The 20,410-nt window shown below is 39.8% G+C and overlaps 5 protein-coding genes, 2 non-coding genes and 1 pseudogene across 9 annotated transcripts; 5 read left to right on the forward strand and 3 right to left on the reverse strand.

Moving 5' to 3' along the window:
* Positions 1 to 59: 59 nt before the first annotated feature.
* Positions 60 to 2,841, reverse strand: LOC125469578 (deoxyhypusine synthase-like). Its single transcript, XM_048567004.1, is given in 8 exon segments — positions 60 to 424; positions 635 to 870; positions 951 to 1,056; positions 1,299 to 1,385; positions 1,485 to 1,597; positions 1,600 to 1,870; positions 1,944 to 2,247; positions 2,746 to 2,841. Coding segments are annotated over 7 exon segments (1,089 nt in total). The 5' UTR covers positions 2,139 to 2,247; positions 2,746 to 2,841; the 3' UTR covers positions 60 to 343.
* Positions 2,842 to 2,917: 76 nt separating this feature from the next.
* TRNAP-UGG lies at positions 2,918 to 2,989 on the reverse strand. Its single transcript has one exon. It is a non-coding gene; the product is annotated as a tRNA-Pro (tRNA).
* A 43-nt stretch (positions 2,990 to 3,032) lies between these two features.
* On the forward strand, positions 3,033 to 5,043 carry LOC103964193 (60S ribosomal protein L28-1-like). 3 transcript variants are annotated; one of them, XM_048567007.1, is made up of 4 exons: positions 3,033 to 3,184; positions 3,323 to 3,488; positions 3,600 to 3,763; positions 4,668 to 5,043. In XM_048567007.1, exons 2-4 carry the CDS (start codon positions 3,341 to 3,343, stop codon positions 4,806 to 4,808), a joined length of 453 nt encoding a protein of 150 aa, XP_048422964.1. In that variant the 5' UTR covers positions 3,033 to 3,184; positions 3,323 to 3,340; the 3' UTR covers positions 4,809 to 5,043. The 3 variants fall into 3 exon arrangements, with proteins under 3 accessions (XP_048422964.1, XP_048422965.1, XP_048422966.1); XM_048567008.1 differs by having other exon boundaries at positions 3,041 to 3,184; positions 3,326 to 3,488; XM_048567009.1 differs by having other exon boundaries at positions 3,051 to 3,184; positions 3,329 to 3,488.
* LOC125469743 lies at positions 3,928 to 4,019 on the forward strand. Its single transcript, XR_007251958.1, has one exon. It is a non-coding gene; the product is annotated as a small nucleolar RNA R24 (small nucleolar RNA).
* A 1,652-nt stretch (positions 5,044 to 6,695) lies between the features above and the next one.
* Positions 6,696 to 9,941, forward strand: LOC125468153 (histone acetyltransferase type B catalytic subunit-like). Its single transcript, XM_048567462.1, has 10 exons — positions 6,696 to 6,855; positions 7,021 to 7,062; positions 7,629 to 7,738; positions 7,874 to 7,942; positions 8,097 to 8,135; positions 8,216 to 8,292; positions 8,408 to 8,507; positions 8,611 to 8,692; positions 8,819 to 8,979; positions 9,084 to 9,941. The coding sequence occupies exons 1-10, from the start codon at positions 6,774 to 6,776 to the stop codon at positions 9,744 to 9,746; spliced, it is 1,425 nt and encodes a 474-aa protein (XP_048423419.1). The 5' UTR covers positions 6,696 to 6,773; the 3' UTR covers positions 9,747 to 9,941.
* A 1,291-nt stretch (positions 9,942 to 11,232) lies between these two features.
* LOC125469537 (zinc protease PQQL-like) lies at positions 11,233 to 13,093 on the forward strand. Its single transcript, XM_048566939.1, is given in 10 exon segments — positions 11,233 to 11,254; positions 11,315 to 11,492; positions 11,552 to 11,644; positions 11,897 to 11,978; positions 12,073 to 12,160; positions 12,240 to 12,355; positions 12,444 to 12,554; positions 12,712 to 12,790; positions 12,793 to 12,914; positions 13,016 to 13,093. Coding segments are annotated over 10 exon segments (969 nt in total).
* A 1,400-nt stretch (positions 13,094 to 14,493) lies between these two features.
* Positions 14,494 to 15,983, forward strand: LOC125469557 (60S ribosomal protein L31-like). The gene is given in 3 exon segments (XM_048566959.1): positions 14,494 to 14,621; positions 15,527 to 15,758; positions 15,760 to 15,983. Coding segments are annotated over 3 exon segments (363 nt in total). The 5' UTR covers positions 14,494 to 14,538; the 3' UTR covers positions 15,808 to 15,983.
* A 337-nt stretch (positions 15,984 to 16,320) lies between these two features.
* On the reverse strand, positions 16,321 to 19,500 carry LOC125469538 (annotated as a pseudogene).
* Between the last annotated feature and the right edge of the window lie 910 nt (positions 19,501 to 20,410).

A 20,410-nucleotide genomic window follows, 5' to 3' on the forward strand; every position in this document is an offset into this window, starting at 1 on the left:
AAAATAGATCACTCAAAATTGGCGCATTTGTCATACCTAAAAATTGGCGCAGTTACGAATGAAATGGCAAACCGAGGTACAAAGTTACATAAGCCCGAGTAAATGGACTTGTCATTCATACAGGAGGTCAAACACGAAACTGAACGAAACGATCAAAATTAACAAGCAAATTTCCCCAAGTGTTTGGCGTCTCAACCTCCAAGACAAAGGAAATAAAGTAAATCAATTTAATCTAACATGAGGGGAAGAAATGCGCTATCAGAATGCTTCCTAACCCTATGTTAACGGCTTTATCATGTAAAAACCGTATAATATGCATCAATCTTCACAATCAAAAACTGTATCAGGTCGTAATCTGGACAGCGTTCTTCGCAAATGTTTCAGCAACCAGCAGAGGGAAAGCAATTGTTGCATCGCAATGCACCTGGTTCAACCAATAAAAAAAGGTGGAAAATAATCAGAATGATATCACAACAGAAACAAGGGTGAAATATTCAAGAATGCAAAGGATACAAAAGAAAACACTAGAAGGGTTAGGATTAGGTGGATACGAAGTTATAATTAACAATTCGACCAAAAACAAGAGATAAAATGCAATGAGAAGAGCAAATATAGGGGTTAAATTCAGTAATACCTTGACAGTTTTGGCAGAATCCCGTATTTTTCCCCATGATACAGCCTCGTCAGGACGCGCTCCAGAATCACTCCCATCAAACTCTTGCGCAGTATTGATGAAGACACCATAATCCGCACCATTACGAAACATATTGGCATTGGAAATGTGATGTTTGGGCATGCCCCCTCCGAGAATGATCATTCCAGTCTTCCTTGGGCTTGCATGGACAGCTTCATCATTCATGGCCCTAATATCTGTTCAAAGGCATGCTATTATGCGATTTGACTTTCCAAGTTGATTATCAGCTGCAGTGACAGTGTAACGAGCAACATACCTTGCACTAAGTCGATGATCAGGCCTGGGCTGCGGAAAGAATGAAAGTACAACATGTCTCCCAGTGAGCCATCCGTTAAACCTGGACAATAAACTGGGATATTGTTCTGGAAAAGAACTGCAAATAGTATTAACTAACAGTGCCATTTAAGTCCTGAAACTGACCACCGAGGCAACACATATCCATTTCTAATCACTCTACTCCTCAAAATACAATTTCACAAGACGATGTGTCCATGCATGCTTATTGCTTATCCAACCAAATTTAGACTCTAAACCAGTAATTCGTGAGGCAAACATGCTATAGAAGCTTAAGAGCTAAAGATAAAGTGTTAGGTTGATTTCTTGCCTTGTATGCCCAATAAAGGTATGAACGTCGATCATTTATTTCCTTCCCCAAGCGTGCAATCAATTTAGATGGAGTCCACAATACGTTCTGCCAAAAGAAAAGAAAGAATTAGAAAAAACCATATTGATCACAGCCTAATCACCACCCCACACCCCCCAAAAGAACTAACTTGAAAAGAATCCATGCCTGCTCAGTTTGGTCCTTCAACATCTGGTCGAAAATTGGTATGATCCAATCCTCAAATTTGCAGTAGTTGTCATTAGGAACAAGCAAATTACCAATACGATTCAAGCCTTTGACCGCAAAAGTGCTCCTGGTAGAGAGAAATCACCTCTATAAGTGGGCGCAAGGCATTTAACTAGATCCTCCTCTATACCACCAGCAGTTGAAACCACAACATCGACCATATGGTGATCCACCAAATACCGAATTGTATCTCTAATCCCAGACGAAACCAAATTTGAAGTAAAACCTAGAAACACCTTGCATTTCACTGACTTTCTGTATTTCAAATCCCTCTCCTCCTCATTGCAATCTTCATCTATAGCCTCGTCTGCTAGACTCCAATCTAGCTTCAGTGCAACAAAAAGAATGATTAGGTCAAAAATAAAAGACAACTAGGTTAGTTTGGTAAGAGAAACTTACCATTTGGTTGACAATTTGAATGGCATCTCCGAGATTGGAGGCTTGGAAGCCAGTGGAGACCATGGAGCTCACGAGGCGAGGGTAGTCTACTCCCTGATTGAAATCATATCCTTCGATTTCTGTGCTTTGGCCTTCCAAATCCTCTGACTCTATGAACACTGTAGAGTGCGTGGATGCCAACCGGTCATCTTCCATTGCTTCACTAACTGATTTCAAAATCGTATTCTCTGCCACCGCGCTTTCTTTGTAATTTGGACAGCTCTTAGCTCACTCACTCGGTAATCTGAACTCAACACAGTCCAATCTACATTCAGATTAAGCTGGATTACTTGAAATCGTCACGTTCACAGATTAACATATGCACATTAGTTTGTCATAGTAGAAAAGTTACAAAATGCTGCAGGCAATCGAATCAAGAATCGAATGGTCATCAAACGGGCCCTAAATTTAAACTAGCACAAAAGGCGGAATTCAAAGTTAATCATTCAATCCTCAGATTCTTTTACTCCTCCTTCCTCAAACGAACTTTCCCACTATTTATAGCGCAAAAAAATGAAAACTGAAAACTAAAAAGCGGAAAATGGTTATCAAACGGGCGCTAAACTTTCATTATCGAGTAAAAATGTTAAGAAAGCAATGCAGAACGTAATCGAAAACAACGACAATAACAATTAAGTATGAATTAAACCAGTAAAACAACATAAAAATTTTCAGTTCAACCAACCAAAGTTCTCACCTTCTTCATCCCATCAAATAAATTTCATATATTTTTGGAAATTAAGAAGAAGAGCAAAAAGCTTACCACCGGAGAGGGAGAGGCAATTCGGGAGCAGAGAAAAATGGCTGCCGCGATGGGGTTGTGAAAAGGTAAGCAAACAACTTGGGGAAGGGAGCTGCGTGGTAAAGTTGTAATTAGATAAACTAAAAAGGTTAAATTAAAATAAGCAAAGGGCAAAAATTATTAAAAATAAAAAGGGCCGTTCCGAGAATCGAACTCGGGACCTCTTGCACCCAAAGCAAGAATCATACCACTAGACCAAACGGCCGATGTTGTAAAGGTGTTATGATTTAACATACATATTTTAACGTTTTTTCTCTCTCTCTCTTTCTCTGCGCTGATCGTTTTAACCGTCTAGGGTTTTTGTAGACGACAACCATATAAACGAAATCTTGAGCAACGACACTGGTAAACCCACGGAGCCGCCTCCTCTCTCACTCAGTCTCTCTCTGCAACTGCAAGAGTAAGTCCTCCGCCATCGCCGAGACCTCTCGAGCTCCGATTCCGTTTCTCTTTATCTCCGTGACTCCGATCACGGTTTTTATCACATCATTTTTGGTCTGGTGTTGAATCTGAGCCGTTGATCTGTGATTTTTTGCAGCAGCAGAATCCAGGTGCGATGGCTACCGTTCCGGGACAACTGATCTGGGAGATCGTGAAGAAGAACAACTCCTTCTTGGTGAAGGAGTTCGGCCGCGGCAACGCCGGCGTCCGCTTCAGCAAGGAGCCCAACAACCTCTACAACCTCCACTCCTACAAGCATTCCGGTAACTTTTCTTTCTTACTTTCTGTTTGTTTCCCGATAAAATTAGAATAATGTAAAACCCTAGGAAACCGAATCGTCGTTCTAATTTTTTTTTTTTGGCGGGTAATTTTAGGTTTGGCGAACAAGAAGACGGTGACTATTCAGGCTGGAGGGAAAGATCAGTCTGTGTTGCTCGCCACTACCAAGACCAAGAAGCAGAACAAGCCCGCCAGTCTGCTTCACAAGTCTGTCATCAGGAAGGAGTTTCCCCGCGTCGCCAAGGCTGTTTCCAATCAGGTAATTAACAATTTGATTAGCATAACCTTTAGGTTCATATAATGTATGTGTTTAATAGTTAATGTGCTTAATTTCGATAGTTCTTGGTTTAAATCGACGGTGATCGCAATTCCATTGCGATCGCTTTTATCTGTGTAGGCCGTGTTGTTAATGTGAGTTTATTTTTGGCCGTGATGAGCAGCTAACACGTAAGAAGATCCTGCTTTGTGTGGGATTTTCAGTGAAATACATTTGTTACGCTTGGCTTCTGAGCACCCTATTTAGCAGATATAATCTAAAGCATTTTTGGTTCTGGTCTAGTTTTTGGCAGATGGTTATGTGTGCTTATATCTGTTTTGTTGAGTGTGGTGAGTGAAGATTTGACATGGATTTTGAAGACCCGAACTTGTTAGTAACAACTAATTTTGAATGAAAATTGATCATGGAGATTGAAGGGAACCTACCTCCCTTTTCAAAACTGTATCGCTTCTATCTTGTTTTCAGGGTTTGATTCAACTTCGGTGACTGTAGTATTCAATTATCGTTGTATCTTGTTTTCAGGGTTTCATTCAACTTCGATGACTGTAGTTTTAACGTGATATAGCTTATTTTCTGTTACATTTGATTCGCTTTTATTGTTTCTTCCTGTTAAACCTCTCAGTAAAGTAGTAACTTTTCCAACTCGTTGAGTGCCCATGTCCTAACTCTTTCTCCAACACCTCCCCCCACCCCCCTTCCAAAAAAAAAAAAAAAAAAAAAAAGACTCACCGTCTTTTTCTCCTTCCCTCCCCTCGGCATGCTCCCTGTTCTCTGTCTTCCATGTTTCTTAAGCATCTGAATTCTTCTGGTTTTCTCTTTATGTATGGATAAGTGTCAATGAATTTCAGCACTAACTGAATTGTTCTTTAATTGTGAATTCTTCCAGGTTGCGGATAACTTCTACAGACCAGATCTGAAGAAAGCTGCCCTCGCCAGGCTCAGTGCCGTTCACAGGAGCCTCAGGGTTGCCAAATCTGGTGCGAAGAAGAGGAACAGGCAGTCTGTCAAGACCCCTGGTAGGAAGTGAGGGGAAAATGTGTCATCGTTGTGTTCATTTGGTGTTTTAGCTTCCTCTTCCAGGTCCAAAGAGACATGATTTCCGGTTTTAGATCGTATTATATTTTCTCTTGATGAATGTGAAGACTTTAGCCCTTTCACCGAACAAGGGAAGGATCCTGTGTTTTGTTTCTATCGCCAAATTTTGCTGAAGATTGATTTCCTAATGCGATGCCCTAAGATGTAGTTTTTAGATATTACTTCAATCAGAGGTTTTTTTTTTATTCTTATTTTTACAAACGATAGCGTTAGAAAGTTAAATTGTTGGGAAGGGAAATCTTTAACCGAACATTTTGGTTTGCAAACTAATTGAAGTCGATGCATCAAACCAACCCGATCTACCATAGAATAAAATTGTTTAAAATTGGTTCGAAAATATTTACATTAGTCAGTTTCCTTCCTTACTTTCAAAGTTGAACAAAGGTTGTTAGGTTTTGGGAAAATTTGACTTTTAGGCTTGTTTGTACCATACTTCACCAATCTCGAAACTACTAAGCACTGGTTAACAGTATACCGTTAAGGATCCACAAGACTTTTCCTCCAACCTGGAGGCCAGTCACAACACGACACATGTCGGTATCAAAAGACAATCACAGCGCGACACGTGTTGATATCAGAGGCCAATCACAACACGACATGTGTCAATGTCAGAACAAAGCTATAAACTCTCTTCTATAAAAGGGGATCATTCTACCACAATAATCCCTAATGTCATTTATACTAAACTATTCACTAGAACTCACAAAAAGAAAGCTTGAACCTATGTATTTGTGTAAACCCTTCACAACTAATGAGAACTCTCCTACTCCGTGGACGTAGCCAATCTGGGTGAACCACGTACATCTTGTGTTATTTGCTTCCCTATCTCTATTTATTTACATGCTTATCCAAACTAATGATCAGAGCAACCTAGCGAATGTCACAAACTTGACACTTTATGTTGTACCAAAGTCCTCGTCGATTTTGTGCATCAACAAGCTCTCGTTAAGATAAAATCAATGAGTTCAACCCAACCTAACTGACTCACCGTACCTAATGTTTCTGGATTCATTCAGCTCGGTTTGATTTGATTTTTTTTTTTTTTTGATCAAATGATAAATTTTATTAAATTTTAATAGGAATGTTTACATGTTCAACTAGAATATTAAAAAGAAATTCCGAAGGCGGTATGCGAAGCAACCACATGAGCAGCTATACTCCGCGTCCGCGGGACAAACAGAAACTTCATCTTCTCTAGTCGAGACGCTTAAGACCTTAATATGGAATAAATAACAGTCCAAAGTAGCATCCGTAGAAACCTTACCACCATCGCAGCCTTGTTACCTGCAGAAGATCAACGCAGCACAAACTGCGGCTATTTCCACCATCGCAGCATTGTTGAAAAAACAGCCTCCCGCCCCTCCCGCCATCTTGGGTATACCTGCAAAGTCCCTCATAACCCATCCTTTTGATATGTATTAGATATATTATATGATACATTTCGGTTTTTAAGAACTCGTTTAGATGTGCTTTTAAAACCGTTTTTAAAGAAAATGTTTTTGGGTTCAAAAAACACTTAAATGGTTTCTGCAAGAAAGCATTTTAATTGTTTTTTTAGAATTTATTTACATTTTTACTAATAATTGGTTCTAAAAATATTTATACTGAAAACGTTTCACTCATTATAAAGATACATTCAAACGAGGTCTAAGTTTGGAGAAAAACTGGACCGAGCCGAACCGTGCCTGGTTGGTCCGTCCGATGAAGTTCACCATTTGAAAAATTGGAATTTTGACAAGAGAAATGGAAAATTGGAATGAGTAACACGTGCATTGCACGTGAGAGTTATCTTTACCAAATCCCGCTACAAATATCAGAGATGCCCCAATTTGCAACAGTGTAAATTTCCCGCTCTCTCTCCCTCCCATTTCTAGCTCCGGAAACCCTAATTCGAAAAATGGTCCAGAAGCAAGGAGCCTCTGCCGATCCGACCGCCACCGAGCCTAAGAAACGACGTCGCGTCGGCTTCTCCAGCGTCGGTGAGTCCTTCTGACCTTCGTTTCCTCACTTATGTTGCCTTTGTTCTCAGAATGCACTTCCATAGTTCCTCGTGTTCTTCTCGAATTTCAGTTTTTTTCCCTTCTGTTTCTGGTTCCGTTTCCTGAACTCATTGATTTTGTTTGTTTTCGTTGATTTGGGAGCAGATTCTGGAGTGGAGGCCAAAGATTGCATCAAGATTTACCTGGGTATGATGAGTTTTATGAGCTTTTTTCTTGGGTTTATTGGATTATTCTGTTTGATTTTGTCGATTTTAACTTTTAGTTAGCTTATTTCTCGATGATTTGGTGTTTGGTATCTTGTTGTGGTTCCGTAAAGTAGTTGACTTGGTAAGAAACAATTTTTTTTTTCTCCATGGTTCATCCATTTCAGCTGTTTGTTTATTGCGCAACTGCGTAACTGCGGTGATGGAAAACTGGCGGTTTTGATTTTTTACGTTTGGTTATATTACTTCAGGTTGGGATCCGAAAAGTTATGATTTTTGGCTGAATGGAAATAGTTATTTACATGTATGAATTGCAATTCGTAGAATGCTCAAATGTTTAGATGGAGGATGGTAGGAATAGATGGAGTTGATTGGTTTTACACATGGTTGGGTTGGAATAGTTTAATTGTTTATTGTGATAGTAAAGTTTTACTTTTCTTTGGTGATATTTTCATACTTCTTTATCAGAAATTCCGCGATTGTTTGTTTTGTTTCACTGGTTTTCTCTGCTTTAAATCTTATCTTTTTTTGAAATTATTTTAATTATAGTTTCTAGCAAAGCGGAAGTGGGTTCTACAGACAGTTTTTGTATTGATCCTGTTGACTTGAATAGCTCTTTTGATGATGAAGGGAAGATATATGGTTACAAAGGATTGAAGGTAATATTTATGCATTTAAATTGAAGTTTACTTTTGTAGAACTTGCTGCACTGGTGCAAATAATGTTAAAAGCTATTTAATAGTTTGAATGGAATGATTTAGAATGACTTCTTCATAATCTTTCTTTGGATGCAGATTACTATATGGGTTAGCAGTATATCGTTTCATGCTTATGCTGATATTGCATTTGAGAGCACAACTGATGTAAGTACTCTTGTTCTGTTGCTCTCACTCTTTCTCTCTCCATCGATATGTTCTGTCTGCCAAATACTTTTATTACTTATGCTCCTAGCTCTCTTTATCAAGAAGTTCTCTTTATCAAGAAAATATTACTGATTGCAATTATAAATGTTACAAGGGTGGCAAAGGAATCACCGATTTGAAATCAGCTCTTCAGGTTTGCATTGATTCCCAGTTTAAACCATCACTTCCGTTTTAGTATGATAGTTCTGCTGCTAAGTTAGTAGTATTCTCCAGAAAATATTTGCTGAGACCCTCATTGAGAGTGAAGAGGAGTTCCTTCGAACTTTTTCAATGCAGAGAAATTTGATTAGGTAATGAGCTTTGCATCCTTTCAGAGATCAAATGTCAAAATCACTTTATGCAATAACCTTGAGATTTTTGTGTGTTTACTTAATTTCATGAATTCCTGATTTAAAACGTGTACAGATCCATGGTCTCAACGGGCGAGGTGTTACAGCACAAGACCTCTATTGGACAAATAAGTGTTTCTAATGGTCAGTTAGGAGAAACCACTTCTGATTTGCAGGTGATTTCGATGTTCCAAGCTTTTTTTTTTCTTTTTCTTTTTTGGCAGTATCTAAAATATGATAAATTTTCTTGCATTGTGTAATAACAGTAACTATGTTCAGGTTGTTCGCTTGGTTGTTGGCAAGACAGCTGCTGGACACCTGTACAGTCACTTGATACCTCTTGTTCTTCTTCTTGTTGATGGTAATTTCTTCACCTAAATTGTCTTATCACAGAACACTGCTATTTTATTTCTGCTATGGAAAGCAAGGGGAGGGGAGTGCAGTATAAGATTGTCACTGTAACATCAATTTCTGTTTTTTCAATTAGGTAGCAGTCCAATTGATGTTGTGGATCCAAGATGGGAGTTGTATGTCCTGATCCAGAACAAAACAGATGACAAGGAGGACAACTACAGTATATTGCTTGGTTTTACGGCCGTGTATCGTTTTTACCATTATCCTGATAGTTCTCGGTTGCGGCTTAGTCAGGTTTTCTCCTTGCCAATATCACTTATGCAGTAGTGCACATAAAATTTCATTGTTTATGCAATGTCGGTGCTGTTTTTTTTTTACTAGACTTTTCTTGATGGCAGATATTGGTATTGCCTCCTTACCAACACAAGGGTTATGGACGATACCTTCTTGAGGTCCTCAATGATGTTGCAGTATCTGAAAACGTCTATGACCTCACAGTTGAAGAACCATTAGATTACTTCCAGCATGTACGAACTTGTGTTGATGTACTGCGCCTTCATAAGTTCAATCCAATCAAGGATGCAGTTAATGCAGCAGTTTCGCAACTGAAGCAAGGAAAGTTGTCGAAGAAGACACACGCTCCTCGACTCATGCCATCCACTAGTGTCATTGGGGATGCCCGGAAAAGTTTGAAAATTAACAAGAAACAGTTTCTTCAGTGCTGGGATGTTTTCGTCTATCTCGGCCTTGATCCTGTGGATAAGTACATCGAGGATTTTGTGGGAATTATATCTAATCGCATGAAGGAAGATCTCATAGGAAAAGATTCTGGGGCTGGTGGGAAGCGAGTGGTTGAAGTTCCAAGCGAATATGAACCAGAGATGTCATTTGTTATGTTCAGGTCACAGGCCGGGGAAGCTACTAGTACTGTTCAGATGGACGAAAATCAACCAAATCAGGAAGAGCAACTCCAGCAGTTAGTTGATGAGAGGGTGAAAGAGATCAAATCAATAGCTGAGAAAGTTTCTTCGCAGATCTGTCTGACTGCCGAGGCATCATAATGTGCTTCGATTTTTCTGATGCGGTTGTAACCCATTGACGCAATTTGTTAGGCGATAACTGATTTGTGGATTGGGATATCAGAGGAGGCGTATGTGTAAATTATTGAGCTTATGCGTGAATTCTAGCTTATGTTAATTGAATGTTTGCAGAACTTCGTTACTTTGTGAAATTTAGTAGCTGACGCCGTTAACATGCGTACTTTTGTAACTTTTTATTCCTGTTTCTTTGTTCAAAAGTAATCGAGATCCCGTCCGGATATCTTTGTCCGGCGCCCAAGGACTTGGAGATCCGGGGCATTGAGAAAGATTTGGACCCATGACATGCATTTTTCTAATACTTTGACTCGCTAACTCTCACAACGTAGTACGTCAAAACATCATTGTTGACAGGCGGTACCCAGAAAGAAAAACACAAAACTGCATGGTGGTTCACCTTCCTCAGCTTTATCTTAATGACATCATCGGCTTTTGAAATTCTCCTCTGAATTCTCTTCGACAAACCGACTTTGCCACTCGCCAATCACGTACGTAAGCCTCACTTTCTCTCCTCTCCAAATTCTCAGTTTCAATTTCTTAAATATTTCGAGAAACCAAACGAAGCATTAGAGTTTAAAGAGAGAATGCATGGCGTGTCATGAGATGTATTCTGCGGACAATTCTCAACGCTTGTCATTTCGTGGCCAACAACGATGTTCTGGTGTACCACAATGCGAGGTTATTGTGTCAAGACAAGCCATGACAAGCACGCAAAATGCATGTCATCGTATGCCAACAACAATGTTTTGGTGTGCCACGATGCGAGAGTAAGCATGTCAAGACAAGTCATGACATGCATCTTTTATTTGCATACCTTCTTACATGTGAGAATAAGTTCAATATCTGAGCTGAATATTTTCGAACGTTATTACCAGTAAGAATGCTTCATATATTTTCTAGATCTTTTTTTTTTTTTTTTTTTCAAATTATCCCGATATAGTAGGCAAAGTGTTAGAAAAATGCATGGCATGTAATATTAAAAAATGAGTTAGGCCAATGAGATAGACTAATGTAGTTGCAAGATTTAAAATGAGTGATCTGAATTCTCAAGTCCGTCGACTCTGAACACAGAAATTTAGAGAGGATCTCAATTCGTCCAAGTTCCAACAGGGGCCATGGGACGAAGATTTCTAGCTTGTTATGACGGGGGCAAATAATCACTAGTGTTCATTCACATAATCACTTATCGTAAAAGCAAGTTTTAAATAGAACATCAAATCTACTCAGGAAGTTAAGATTAGAACTTGCAAGCGACCCATAACAAGGGAATAAAAACTTCATAGGAAAAGGAATTGAGTTTCTTTGCGTTCTTACTGGGTTGAAAACGGCATCCCGTTTTAGTTCCTCAACCTTCCCTCTTCAGCAGTAGTCCATATATACATCTCTACGATCAAAACATAAGGTACACGACTCGAAGTTTTCATTGAACGGGCTTGCCCCAACGTCGGCAATGTTGACTGTGTTCGTACCAAGTCTGTGATCTTCAATCCTCAGATGTTGAGCAGAAAGCCATGAATTACTGCACTATGTAGAAATCTCGGATGCCATTAAAATAAGTGATCTTCTGAAAGTTGATCCATTGAAAGCCTGTGAATATTTCAACAAGTGTTTCGAGGATCCGTCAACTTTCTCCATTGTGATTGTCGGGAATATTGATCCCTCTATAGCACTTCCTCTTATATTGCAGTATTTGGTGAGCAAAAATTCCTTTCTACCTATTTACACCGGGATTATATATATGTGTTCACAGGTATGTGATTTACCATGCAGGGTGGGATACCAAAGCCTCCTGAACCGCTCCTACAATTTAATCGCGATGACCTCATAGGACTACCATTCACTTTTCCTAAAACCAGAATAAGGTAGAATAGAGAACAAACCTGAATGTAGCAAACATGTTGTACTTTTGTTTGTGGTACAAGGCGTCTCAAATATTGTTCGATTGAGCAACTCCATTGATCACCCAATATGTTCGGCGTTCGAATATTGTCGATTCCTGTCCTTGTCTGATATCTAAGAATCCACTGAAGTTTCTCACAATAATTTTTGACAAGTCGCCTACTTTCTTCTTGGTCCAAATCCCTTCTTACAATCTGGACTGGATGTTCTTGCAGAGAAGTGGTTCGCAGCCCGATGGTGGAAGAACAATGTTCTGTCCAATTGTGCTTCCCTGTGGAACTGAAAAATGGAACCATGGTGTGTACCTTTCTTGTCGTATATTACAAAGCTTTTGATGGTGACTTGAATTTTCCTGATGATTTATAACTAGGGAAAAACATTTATATGGCAGGTAGAAGACATTCACATTGTTGGATTCCTGAGCAAACTTCTTGAAACAAAAATTATGCAGGTTCTACGATTCAAACATGGACAGGTACGCATGCCACCGAATTATTTTATTTCTATTTATCATCTTTGTCATTGATTCAATTCGTCTTACTTACCTCGATGCTATAGATCTACATGTATGTGTTTCTGTATTTCTTGGCGGCAATAAGCCTTCCAGAACTGCAAATGTTCGTGGTGATAAAAGCATAAACTTTTCTTCTGATCCAGAAATCTCGTCAAAGCTGGTTGGTGCTTTTGTTGTTCGACATATTCCTATATTTTGGTTTATTAATCGAATGGTCGTTCAACTAGCTGTTTGATACCATACAACAGGTCGATCTTACTCTGGATGAAATATTACGTCTCCAAGAGGAAGGGCCGTCAGATGAGGATGTCCCAACCATCCTTGATATTGAGCAAAGAGCCCACGAAAATGGGCTTCAAGTAAGTTTTCTTGTTACAAAAAGTTTCATTTTGGTCAGTGATGCACCATTGTTCCAACAATCACCTAGTGCACAAAGTTTCGTGGATGCGAGAGATTAATGAAGTGGATGTACTTACACAAACCGTTTGATTTCTGTTGCCGATTTCCTTCATTCAGGAGAATCACTACTGGTTGGACAGGATTTTACACAGTTATCAGTCAAGAGACTGCTCCGGTGATGTTGGCACTTGTTTTGAGGTTTGTTGCTTTAACTCAAAAAACAGTACACTGTAGTGGTCTCAATGCCCTGTACATCTCGCTTTAACTCACTAAAATCGTTCTTCGAATCTACTCAAACCAGTCATCAAACACATACTAAGGTGAGTTCTAGTCAAAGTTCGTACTCAAAACTGATTATCTCAAGTAGTTTCCAACCTTTAGAGTAAATGTACAACATATGAGGTTATTCTGGTTGTGGCAGATTTTAGTCAGCCCTGCTGGTCTCGCGGTCTTGGGTCCTAGCTTATGGAAATATTCACGACGCACCCTAAACTCGTAGGTGAAGCTTACATAGAAGAGCTGTAGAATCTAGATACACAAGAAGCGTGAACATTTCAGTTACAAATTTAGGACGGTTCTTTGTTTTTTTGTTTCATTGATTCTTCGAGAGGTACATACGAAGCTGAATATAGCTGAATTTTCTGTCGAACTAGGATTAATATAGGCGTGTAAAGTCGATGATGCTAAGATGGAAGCTAATACAAATTTATTTGATTCCGTTCGAGGCGTGTAACGTTGATGTGTATTGCTTTTCTTTGTAGTTCCATAACATGTGTTTAGTAATTTTGTTGGAAGAAACTTTACTATGATGCAACTTATAACTGTTGTGATCCCTTTCTAGTGATGCATTACAACTTTATAAATTTGTGGGTTCGGTCTCATCCAACGTTACCAAAAGAGTAAATTCGACGTGTTCCTTGTCACGTCATTTGATCTTGGTGAAAAGGTCGACAAAGGTATTAGGGTTTAGGGGCGCAATGAGAAAGCAAAAATTCAATATGCATTACAAAAGAAAAATAATAGAGAAGTCAGTTTCGGTGATAGTGTCACGCTATGTTATTAATGACGCGTATAACTATTGATTTACACTATGCTATAGTTTATCACATCAACGTTGTCGTGCACCTATATGATAACCCATGATGAGTAAAAACGAGTTGTCTTTATAATTAGATTAAACACAATTGATTTGTTGTTTCTCATTGTTCGATAATTGATATGTACAAAAACTATTGCAATGTAGTCATATGGGCACAACGAGGTTATGCCACTGCAACGTGCTAGCAACAATCAAGCATCAAACACAATATGTGGTGTTCACATTATATAACTTGAATTTAAGATCTCTTTCAACTAAATGAAAATAAAAACTGCTAAATCAAATATTTAATCGCAAATTGATTAGTTGTTAACACATTTCCGAACCAAAAATATGGCTAATCCTAAACATATTTTTGTTTTCCTTACTAAAAAGCCTTATTAACAGAACAAACGACGTCATTAGTTGTTTACCATCTCTAACTGGCAACAAGCGACACGTCGTATAAGTAGAAGAAGGGGACTCTGATAGACCTTTATAAGGGTGTGGAAGCTAGGGTTTTACGCCTCATTTTTAGTTGTTCCCCCAGCGCCTCTTCCTCTTCTCTTTCTGCATCACATCCAAGTCCGCCCCAAAGGTTCGTCTCTCTCTCTGTTCCCCCCCCCCCCCCCCAAAAACCTAAAAAAAATCTCCTACCGATGAAATCTTACTTGTACATCTGAAGTTGTTCTTAAGAAAATATAATCTTTTCTAATCATATTTATGCTTAATTTTCTGGTGGCGTATAGCTCAAATCTAGGGTTTTTGCTTTCAAGATTGGATTTTTTAATTGTGGGGTTTTTTTTCTTTCTTTTCTGAAGTGAGGATTTGCATATGCAGGTACAGTTGGTAGAAGGAGAGTGAAAATGGTTGAGAAGACAAAGGGAAGGAAGGAGGAGGTGGTGACTAGAGAGTACACCATCAACCTCCACAAGCGCCTCCATGGCTGGTATTGTATTTTCCCCAACTTTTCGTGATTTGTTCTTATATTTGCATTATTCGTGCTTTCGGTTCGTCAGTTTCGCATTTAGTAGTTGTTTTTGTTGTAAATATTTGATTTCGGCTGCTTGTTTTGCATATTGTGTTTTTCTATTTACTGATTCTTGACTGGGATTTGGATTCATATGGTTTTCGAGTTGTCGACATTTGATTTCAATGTGTATTCGAATGGGTTTGTATGTTTGAAAATTTTCGGAAGTATTTCCTATGTTGTGATTGTGGACATGTGTGTTATCGAACTTCTATTTTACTTTTATGATTAGTTATTTAACTAGAACGGAATGTATGTTTGTGTCGGGCGTAAAATAAGTAGAAACAGAAAAAAAAGATATAATGCAGAACTTAGTTATTAAAACTGGCGAGCTGGGTCTTCTAGCAAGTTCGTAAGTTGTTGCGAGGGGTTTGAGGTGGACAATATTCACCAGATTTTTATGATGAGGAGCAGGCAAAAGGTGATGATTTTCATAGTAAAATGTGATTAGAGGAGGGTTATGACTGAAATTGGATTTTTCAGATGGACATTAGGATGGTAAGGTTTCTTAGTGATGGATTAGGGTGGTGAGCGGAAGCGAGACTGCTCAAAGATGGCCATGTAGGACTGTAGTATGGAAATGGTGTAAGCTACCTGGCTGCGGCTTGGGCTTGAAGCAGAGGTTCTAGTCCAGAGAGTTGGGCTTGGAATTTGTGGGTGTAGGGCTCTTATGGTCTCAGATGTCGATGTTATTGAAAGTCTGCGGAGATAGTAGGTTCTGTATAAGCATCATTTGCGAATGTGTCGTTTCTTTTGCTTGTGCATTGCTATTGAACCATTGAAAAACATTAAAATAACTCTTCTGCAATGCCTTTTCATAACAGCACATTCAAGAAGAAGGCTCCTAACGCCATAAAGGAGATCAGGAAGTTTGCCAAGAAGGCCATGGGAACAAATGACGTCAGGGTGGACGTGAAGCTGAACAAGCAGATCTGGAGCAGAGGAATCAGGAGCGTCCCAAGAAGGATCAGGGTTCGCATTGCTCGCAAGAGGAACGACGACGAAGATGCAAAGGAAGAGCTCTACTCCCTTGTTACCGTTGCTGAGATCCCAGCATGAAGGACTGAGTGGATTGGGCACCAAGGTCATTGAAGAGGATGAATGATCAATTCATTTCCGTTTTAAGTAAGCTACTCTCATTAGGAAGAACAGAGAATTTTATATGCTTTTTCGAAAAACCTTCAGGAGTTTGTTACCAAACTTAAGACTTGTTTCAGGTAGTTTGGTGTATTTTTGTTTGGTTAAATATTCAGCACCGGTAATGTACTTTTTGGTTTTTAAGTGATGTGTTTCTCTGGTTCTTAAAACACCTTTGGATCTCTCTGTCTCTCTTCGAATTGCTTTCGAAGAAATCGAACGGAGCAAAATTCTATTGTGCAACGGACATACAACGTCTGTGCGGCCGTGGTCTGCCCGTTAACACTTGGGCGGCCGCATTGGGAGATGCCATAAAGGAGGATCTGAAGAGGATCCTCATTCGCCATAAAGAATCTCTCCTAATGCAAGGTGAGCTGTAAATGACACATGCAAGACGAAAATTAAATTGTATTCGTGAAAACACTACGCAAACCTTAAAAATTTCAAAGTACATCAGAATACATATTGTCTGGTAAAAACATTAGTAAGTTCGAAGCCTATGGGCTGGCAGAGGGAAAGTCTTTGAACCCCGAGAGTGGTCGGTCCTGTTCGGCCTGCCCTCCGCTGCGAGGCTGCTCTTCGAACCCGAGTTCTTAACATGCTTCACCTGGAAATAATGCGGAGCTACTTCCAGCAGCCACTTAGGCTCTATTTCCGTTACACATCTCATGTATTCTCTTGTCGTAAGCACCATTTCGTGGTATAAAACGCAGCTTGGTGACTCCCGCGCTAGCCCTGAGCTCGGGTGGATGTAGGCGGTCTGTGGATATTTGATTGTTCTATAACGTCCATTCTTCAAAGAGCTTGCAACGTGGGGGAAGAAACCGGATGCAATGGCCTTCTTTATAGGCGTTAGATCATCGGGATTTGAGATTAATTCGATCTCAACCCGCCCCAAGAGCCGTTCAAGTTGTACCCGGATATCTCTTGCTCGTTTCATGCTCCTCGCCTGTATGTAGTTTTCGGAACACCATTGTGTTGAGTAATTTGTCTCCTTCCATTCATTGTACACATTAAGCAAAGCAATGTGATCTCCCACGTTCCCGGTTTGAAACCACATTCGTGCATTGTCTGCGTAGGCTTGTTTGTTCTTCGGGCGGAGAAAAACTGAGTTACCAACAGAAAGCATAGCAGCGATTGAAATAACCTCGTCCGAGCACCTTGTACTTGCCGGAAGCAACTATCATCTTAGATAGCTTCGGATCAAGAGGAAACTCTGCCATCTGCCTACCGACCTTAGTCAGCTCACCAAATTTGTTCAATGCAGCTAGGGCAAACAGCAGTTCAAGCGCCTTATCAATCCTTCAGCAGGTGGAGCATCTATGAAATCGAAATGTAACAAGTCATGGATACCGAGACACTTCAGTGTAAGCACGACATTCGCAAGGTTAGTCCGTTGTATTTCTGGTATTGTGTTATCTTCAAAATCATGCTGGTAACTGTAAGATGTGTATAACCTGAAGCATTTCCCAGGGCTTGTTCGACCAGATCGACCTGCCCTTTGTCCTGGCCGATGCTTTCGAGATGGGAGTGACTTGCAATGACTCCATCCCAGTCCTCGGATTATAACTCTTCATCTTGCAAAATCCAGGGTCAATGACATATTTGATCCCATCTATTGTCAGCGAAGTTTCTGCTATGTTTGTGGCCAGGACAATCTTCCTAGCCCCTGAAGGCGTGGGCTCGAAAACCTTCGCTTGCAACTCAGTAGGTAGGTTTGCAAATATGGGACAGATAATCAGCTCACCAATTTTTGTCCCAAGGCCTTCTGTCTTCTGTTTCAACACTTCGGCCGCTGCTTCAATTTCTTCCTGACCAGTGAGAAAGATCATTATATCGCCAGATGGTTCTGTCACATGGATTTGAAGTGCAGTAGCAATTGCTGCATCTAAATAATCAGCTTGTGGTTCCTTTGTGTAGAATATATCGACAGGATGCCGCCTTCCTGGAATATATAAAATCGGGCAATAATCAAAGTAATCGCTGAACTTCTTAGCATCAAGAGTTGCACTTGAGATGAGGAGTTTAAAATCGGGTCTAAATCGTGCAATGTCTTTAACTAATCCGAACAGAATATCTGTCGAGAGCGTTCTTTCATGTGCCTCGTCCACCATCAGCACACTATAGCTTGCCAAATCTGGTTCGCCGAGAAATTCACGCAACAACATTCCATCAGTCATATATTTCATAACAGTTTTTTCAGATGTGCAATCTTCAAAACGAATAGAATAACCTACCTCATGGCCGAGTTTGACTCCCATTTCTTGAGAAACCCTGGCAGCAACACTCATAGCAGCAACTCGCCGTGGCTGCGTGCATCCAATCTTTCCATGCTTCGTGTATCCTGCCTCATGCAGATATTGGGGTATCTGTGTGGTTTTCCCGGACCCAGTTTCACCAACGATAACAAGAACCTGATATTTTTCAACTGCTCGGAGCAACTCATCGCGATAGGAGAAGACTGGTAATGTTTTTCTCTCCTCCTGCAGCATCTCCAAGTTTGATTTCACTTGCGAATCAAATGACTGAGTTTGTTGTGCTTGCAAATCATCATCAAATTCATTAGCTGATGCCTTGACAAAATCAATCAGGTCTCCAAATACAAATTCGTACTCATCAGCAGACATTGACCTATTTTTGTCTTTGGATCCGAAATTCCATGTTGCCTTTTCAATTTGCTGATCCTCCCAAGCTTTCTGTTCTGCAAACGGGTTGATTTTATCTCCGCCATTCAGTTCCCGGTAGCATTGAGAAGCCACAGAAAATCTCTTTTTCTGATCAATGCCGCACTCCTGATCATCATAGGCTTCCGGGATCATGTACTCATTGCCACTCTCATCCCTTCTAGCACTGACTTTTTCTTCGCAATCTCTAATATTTGTTTCTTGTAACTCAAGTCACGGTCTTCTGCTTCGGTCAGCTTCAGACCTCTGAATAAGCAATTCTCATCTTCTAAATCCTCCATAATTTCCTCCAATTTCTTTTGCTCCCGTTTCTTTAGATACTCTTGTCTTGAAACTCTTCTTAAAGCTTCGATATCAGCATTGGTTCTCCGAAACGCCTCCTTTGCCTCGTTCTGTTTTAACAACCTTGTTGGGGCTGCTGCATCCTTCTCCCTTATGTTTCTCTCCAACTCCTCCCTCTCTCGCTGATCACGCAACTGTTTCTTCTTCTTCAAACGGTGAACCATCGTCGCCTTCTACTATCCATATTCGTCTTTTAACCGGTCTCTCTTCGTTCACTCTCGCAATATTTGCCTCGCGATCTTCTTCTACTTCACTCCGCACCCTCTCCTATACCGTTTCTTCCTCGAATCCAACTTCAGTGGACTCATAATCATCGTTATCCACATCTATGATCTCATCATATGTTCTCTGCAGCTTCCTCACCAGCCTGGCCACTTCCCTCTTCTGTTTCGATAATGACTTGCGGCGCAATCTTGCGAAGATTTCTTTCGAAAAAGCGCCCGATTCATTCGTGGATGGCAGTCCAAAATCGACGAGTTTGTCCATCACACCAGCCGGCGATGTTGCTTGCTTAGCGAGTTGAATAACGAACCGAACAACTACGATGTTAGAATATCCGAGAAAATCCATTAACTTATCAGACACCCAATTCTTCAGAGTGCTACGCCTCGCCATCGAAAATCGAGGCTGATGAAATTTTTCTTAAGGACTTGGATTTGACAGAAAGAAAAGAAACGAGGGAATATAAAGTGATGGAAATTCTGCACTCGCGAGATTATATTGTATGTGTATTTATATAGTCTGGAATATTTAGGCCGCAATAATCCATTAGGAAGAAGGAAACCCTAACCAAATAGGAAACCAAGCGACGCTAGGACTAGGTTTCCACCGTTGACTAGGTTTTCCTAAACAAAGGGTTTTCAAAAAAGGGTAAAGCTACGTGCATTAAATTTGGAGATAAAATTTTGAAAATTAAAAGGCATAGAAGTTGATGATTGATTTATTACTTAAATGTTGATAAATGTGTTCATTCATATTAGTGACACATCATTTAGCTTGCAAATTTAGTCTCCCTAGCATCAAAAATAGACTTCGGACCCAAGAAGGAAGAGTTTTCTTTGACAGACAAAAAAAGGAAGAGTTTTCCATAAAAAATTTAAAAACCCAAAAACTTAAGGAAAACAAAAATGTTTTATTAATTTATTTTCAAATGATAAACAAAAAATTATTAAATTTTAATAGAAATATATACAGAATAATCAGATCGGTGCCATCAAATTCATCAATGACAACTTTTATGTATTGACACAAAAGGGGTACCATGTTGGGCCACACCTTGCTGACACACATGCGGGGTATGTTAAAACACAACAAGTTTAAGGAGAAATTTTGGCAGAGTTTAATTGTCACTAGATTATGTTGGATTATGTTGAGTGACACCACTAACCACTCAACTTTATTTTAAGCTTGAATCAAATGACAACATAGCCCCTCTAGTACGACATCAATTAAGACGTAAGTCATTGAGCTTAGCACGTGAATTATCTACTCCGATACCATATTAAAATGTAAGCATCCTCACATCCAAAACCAAAAGCTTCACAG

This window comes from the organism of the source record quoted next, unplaced genomic scaffold (genome assembly GCF_019419815.1).
Source record: "Pyrus x bretschneideri cultivar Hongxiangsu unplaced genomic scaffold, Pyrus_bretschneideri_v1 Contig44, whole genome shotgun sequence".
Classification (NCBI taxonomy): domain Eukaryota; kingdom Viridiplantae; phylum Streptophyta; class Magnoliopsida; order Rosales; family Rosaceae; genus Pyrus; species Pyrus x bretschneideri.

What these genes read in the sequence shown, in the direction of transcription:
- LOC125468153 (XM_048567462.1), top strand. Translation starts at nt 6,774, where the DNA reads ATGGTCCAGAAGCAAGGAGCCTCTGCCGATCCGACCGCCACCGAGCCT. An exon ending in CGTCGGCTTCTCCAGCGTCG is followed by an intron (nt 6,856 to 7,020) that starts GTGAGTCCTTCT and finishes ATTTGGGAGCAG; the next exon opens with ATTCTGGAGTGGAGGCCAAA. An exon ending in ATTTGAAATCAGCTCTTCAG is followed by an intron (nt 8,136 to 8,215) that starts GTTTGCATTGAT and finishes AGTATTCTCCAG; the next exon opens with AAAATATTTGCTGAGACCCT.
- LOC103964193 (XM_048567007.1), top strand. Translation starts at nt 3,341, where the DNA reads ATGGCTACCGTTCCGGGACAACTGATCTGGGAGATCGTGAAGAAGAAC. An exon ending in CCACTCCTACAAGCATTCCG is followed by an intron (nt 3,489 to 3,599) that starts GTAACTTTTCTT and finishes GGGTAATTTTAG; the next exon opens with GTTTGGCGAACAAGAAGACG. An exon ending in CCAAGGCTGTTTCCAATCAG is followed by an intron (nt 3,764 to 4,667) that starts GTAATTAACAAT and finishes GAATTCTTCCAG; the next exon opens with GTTGCGGATAACTTCTACAG.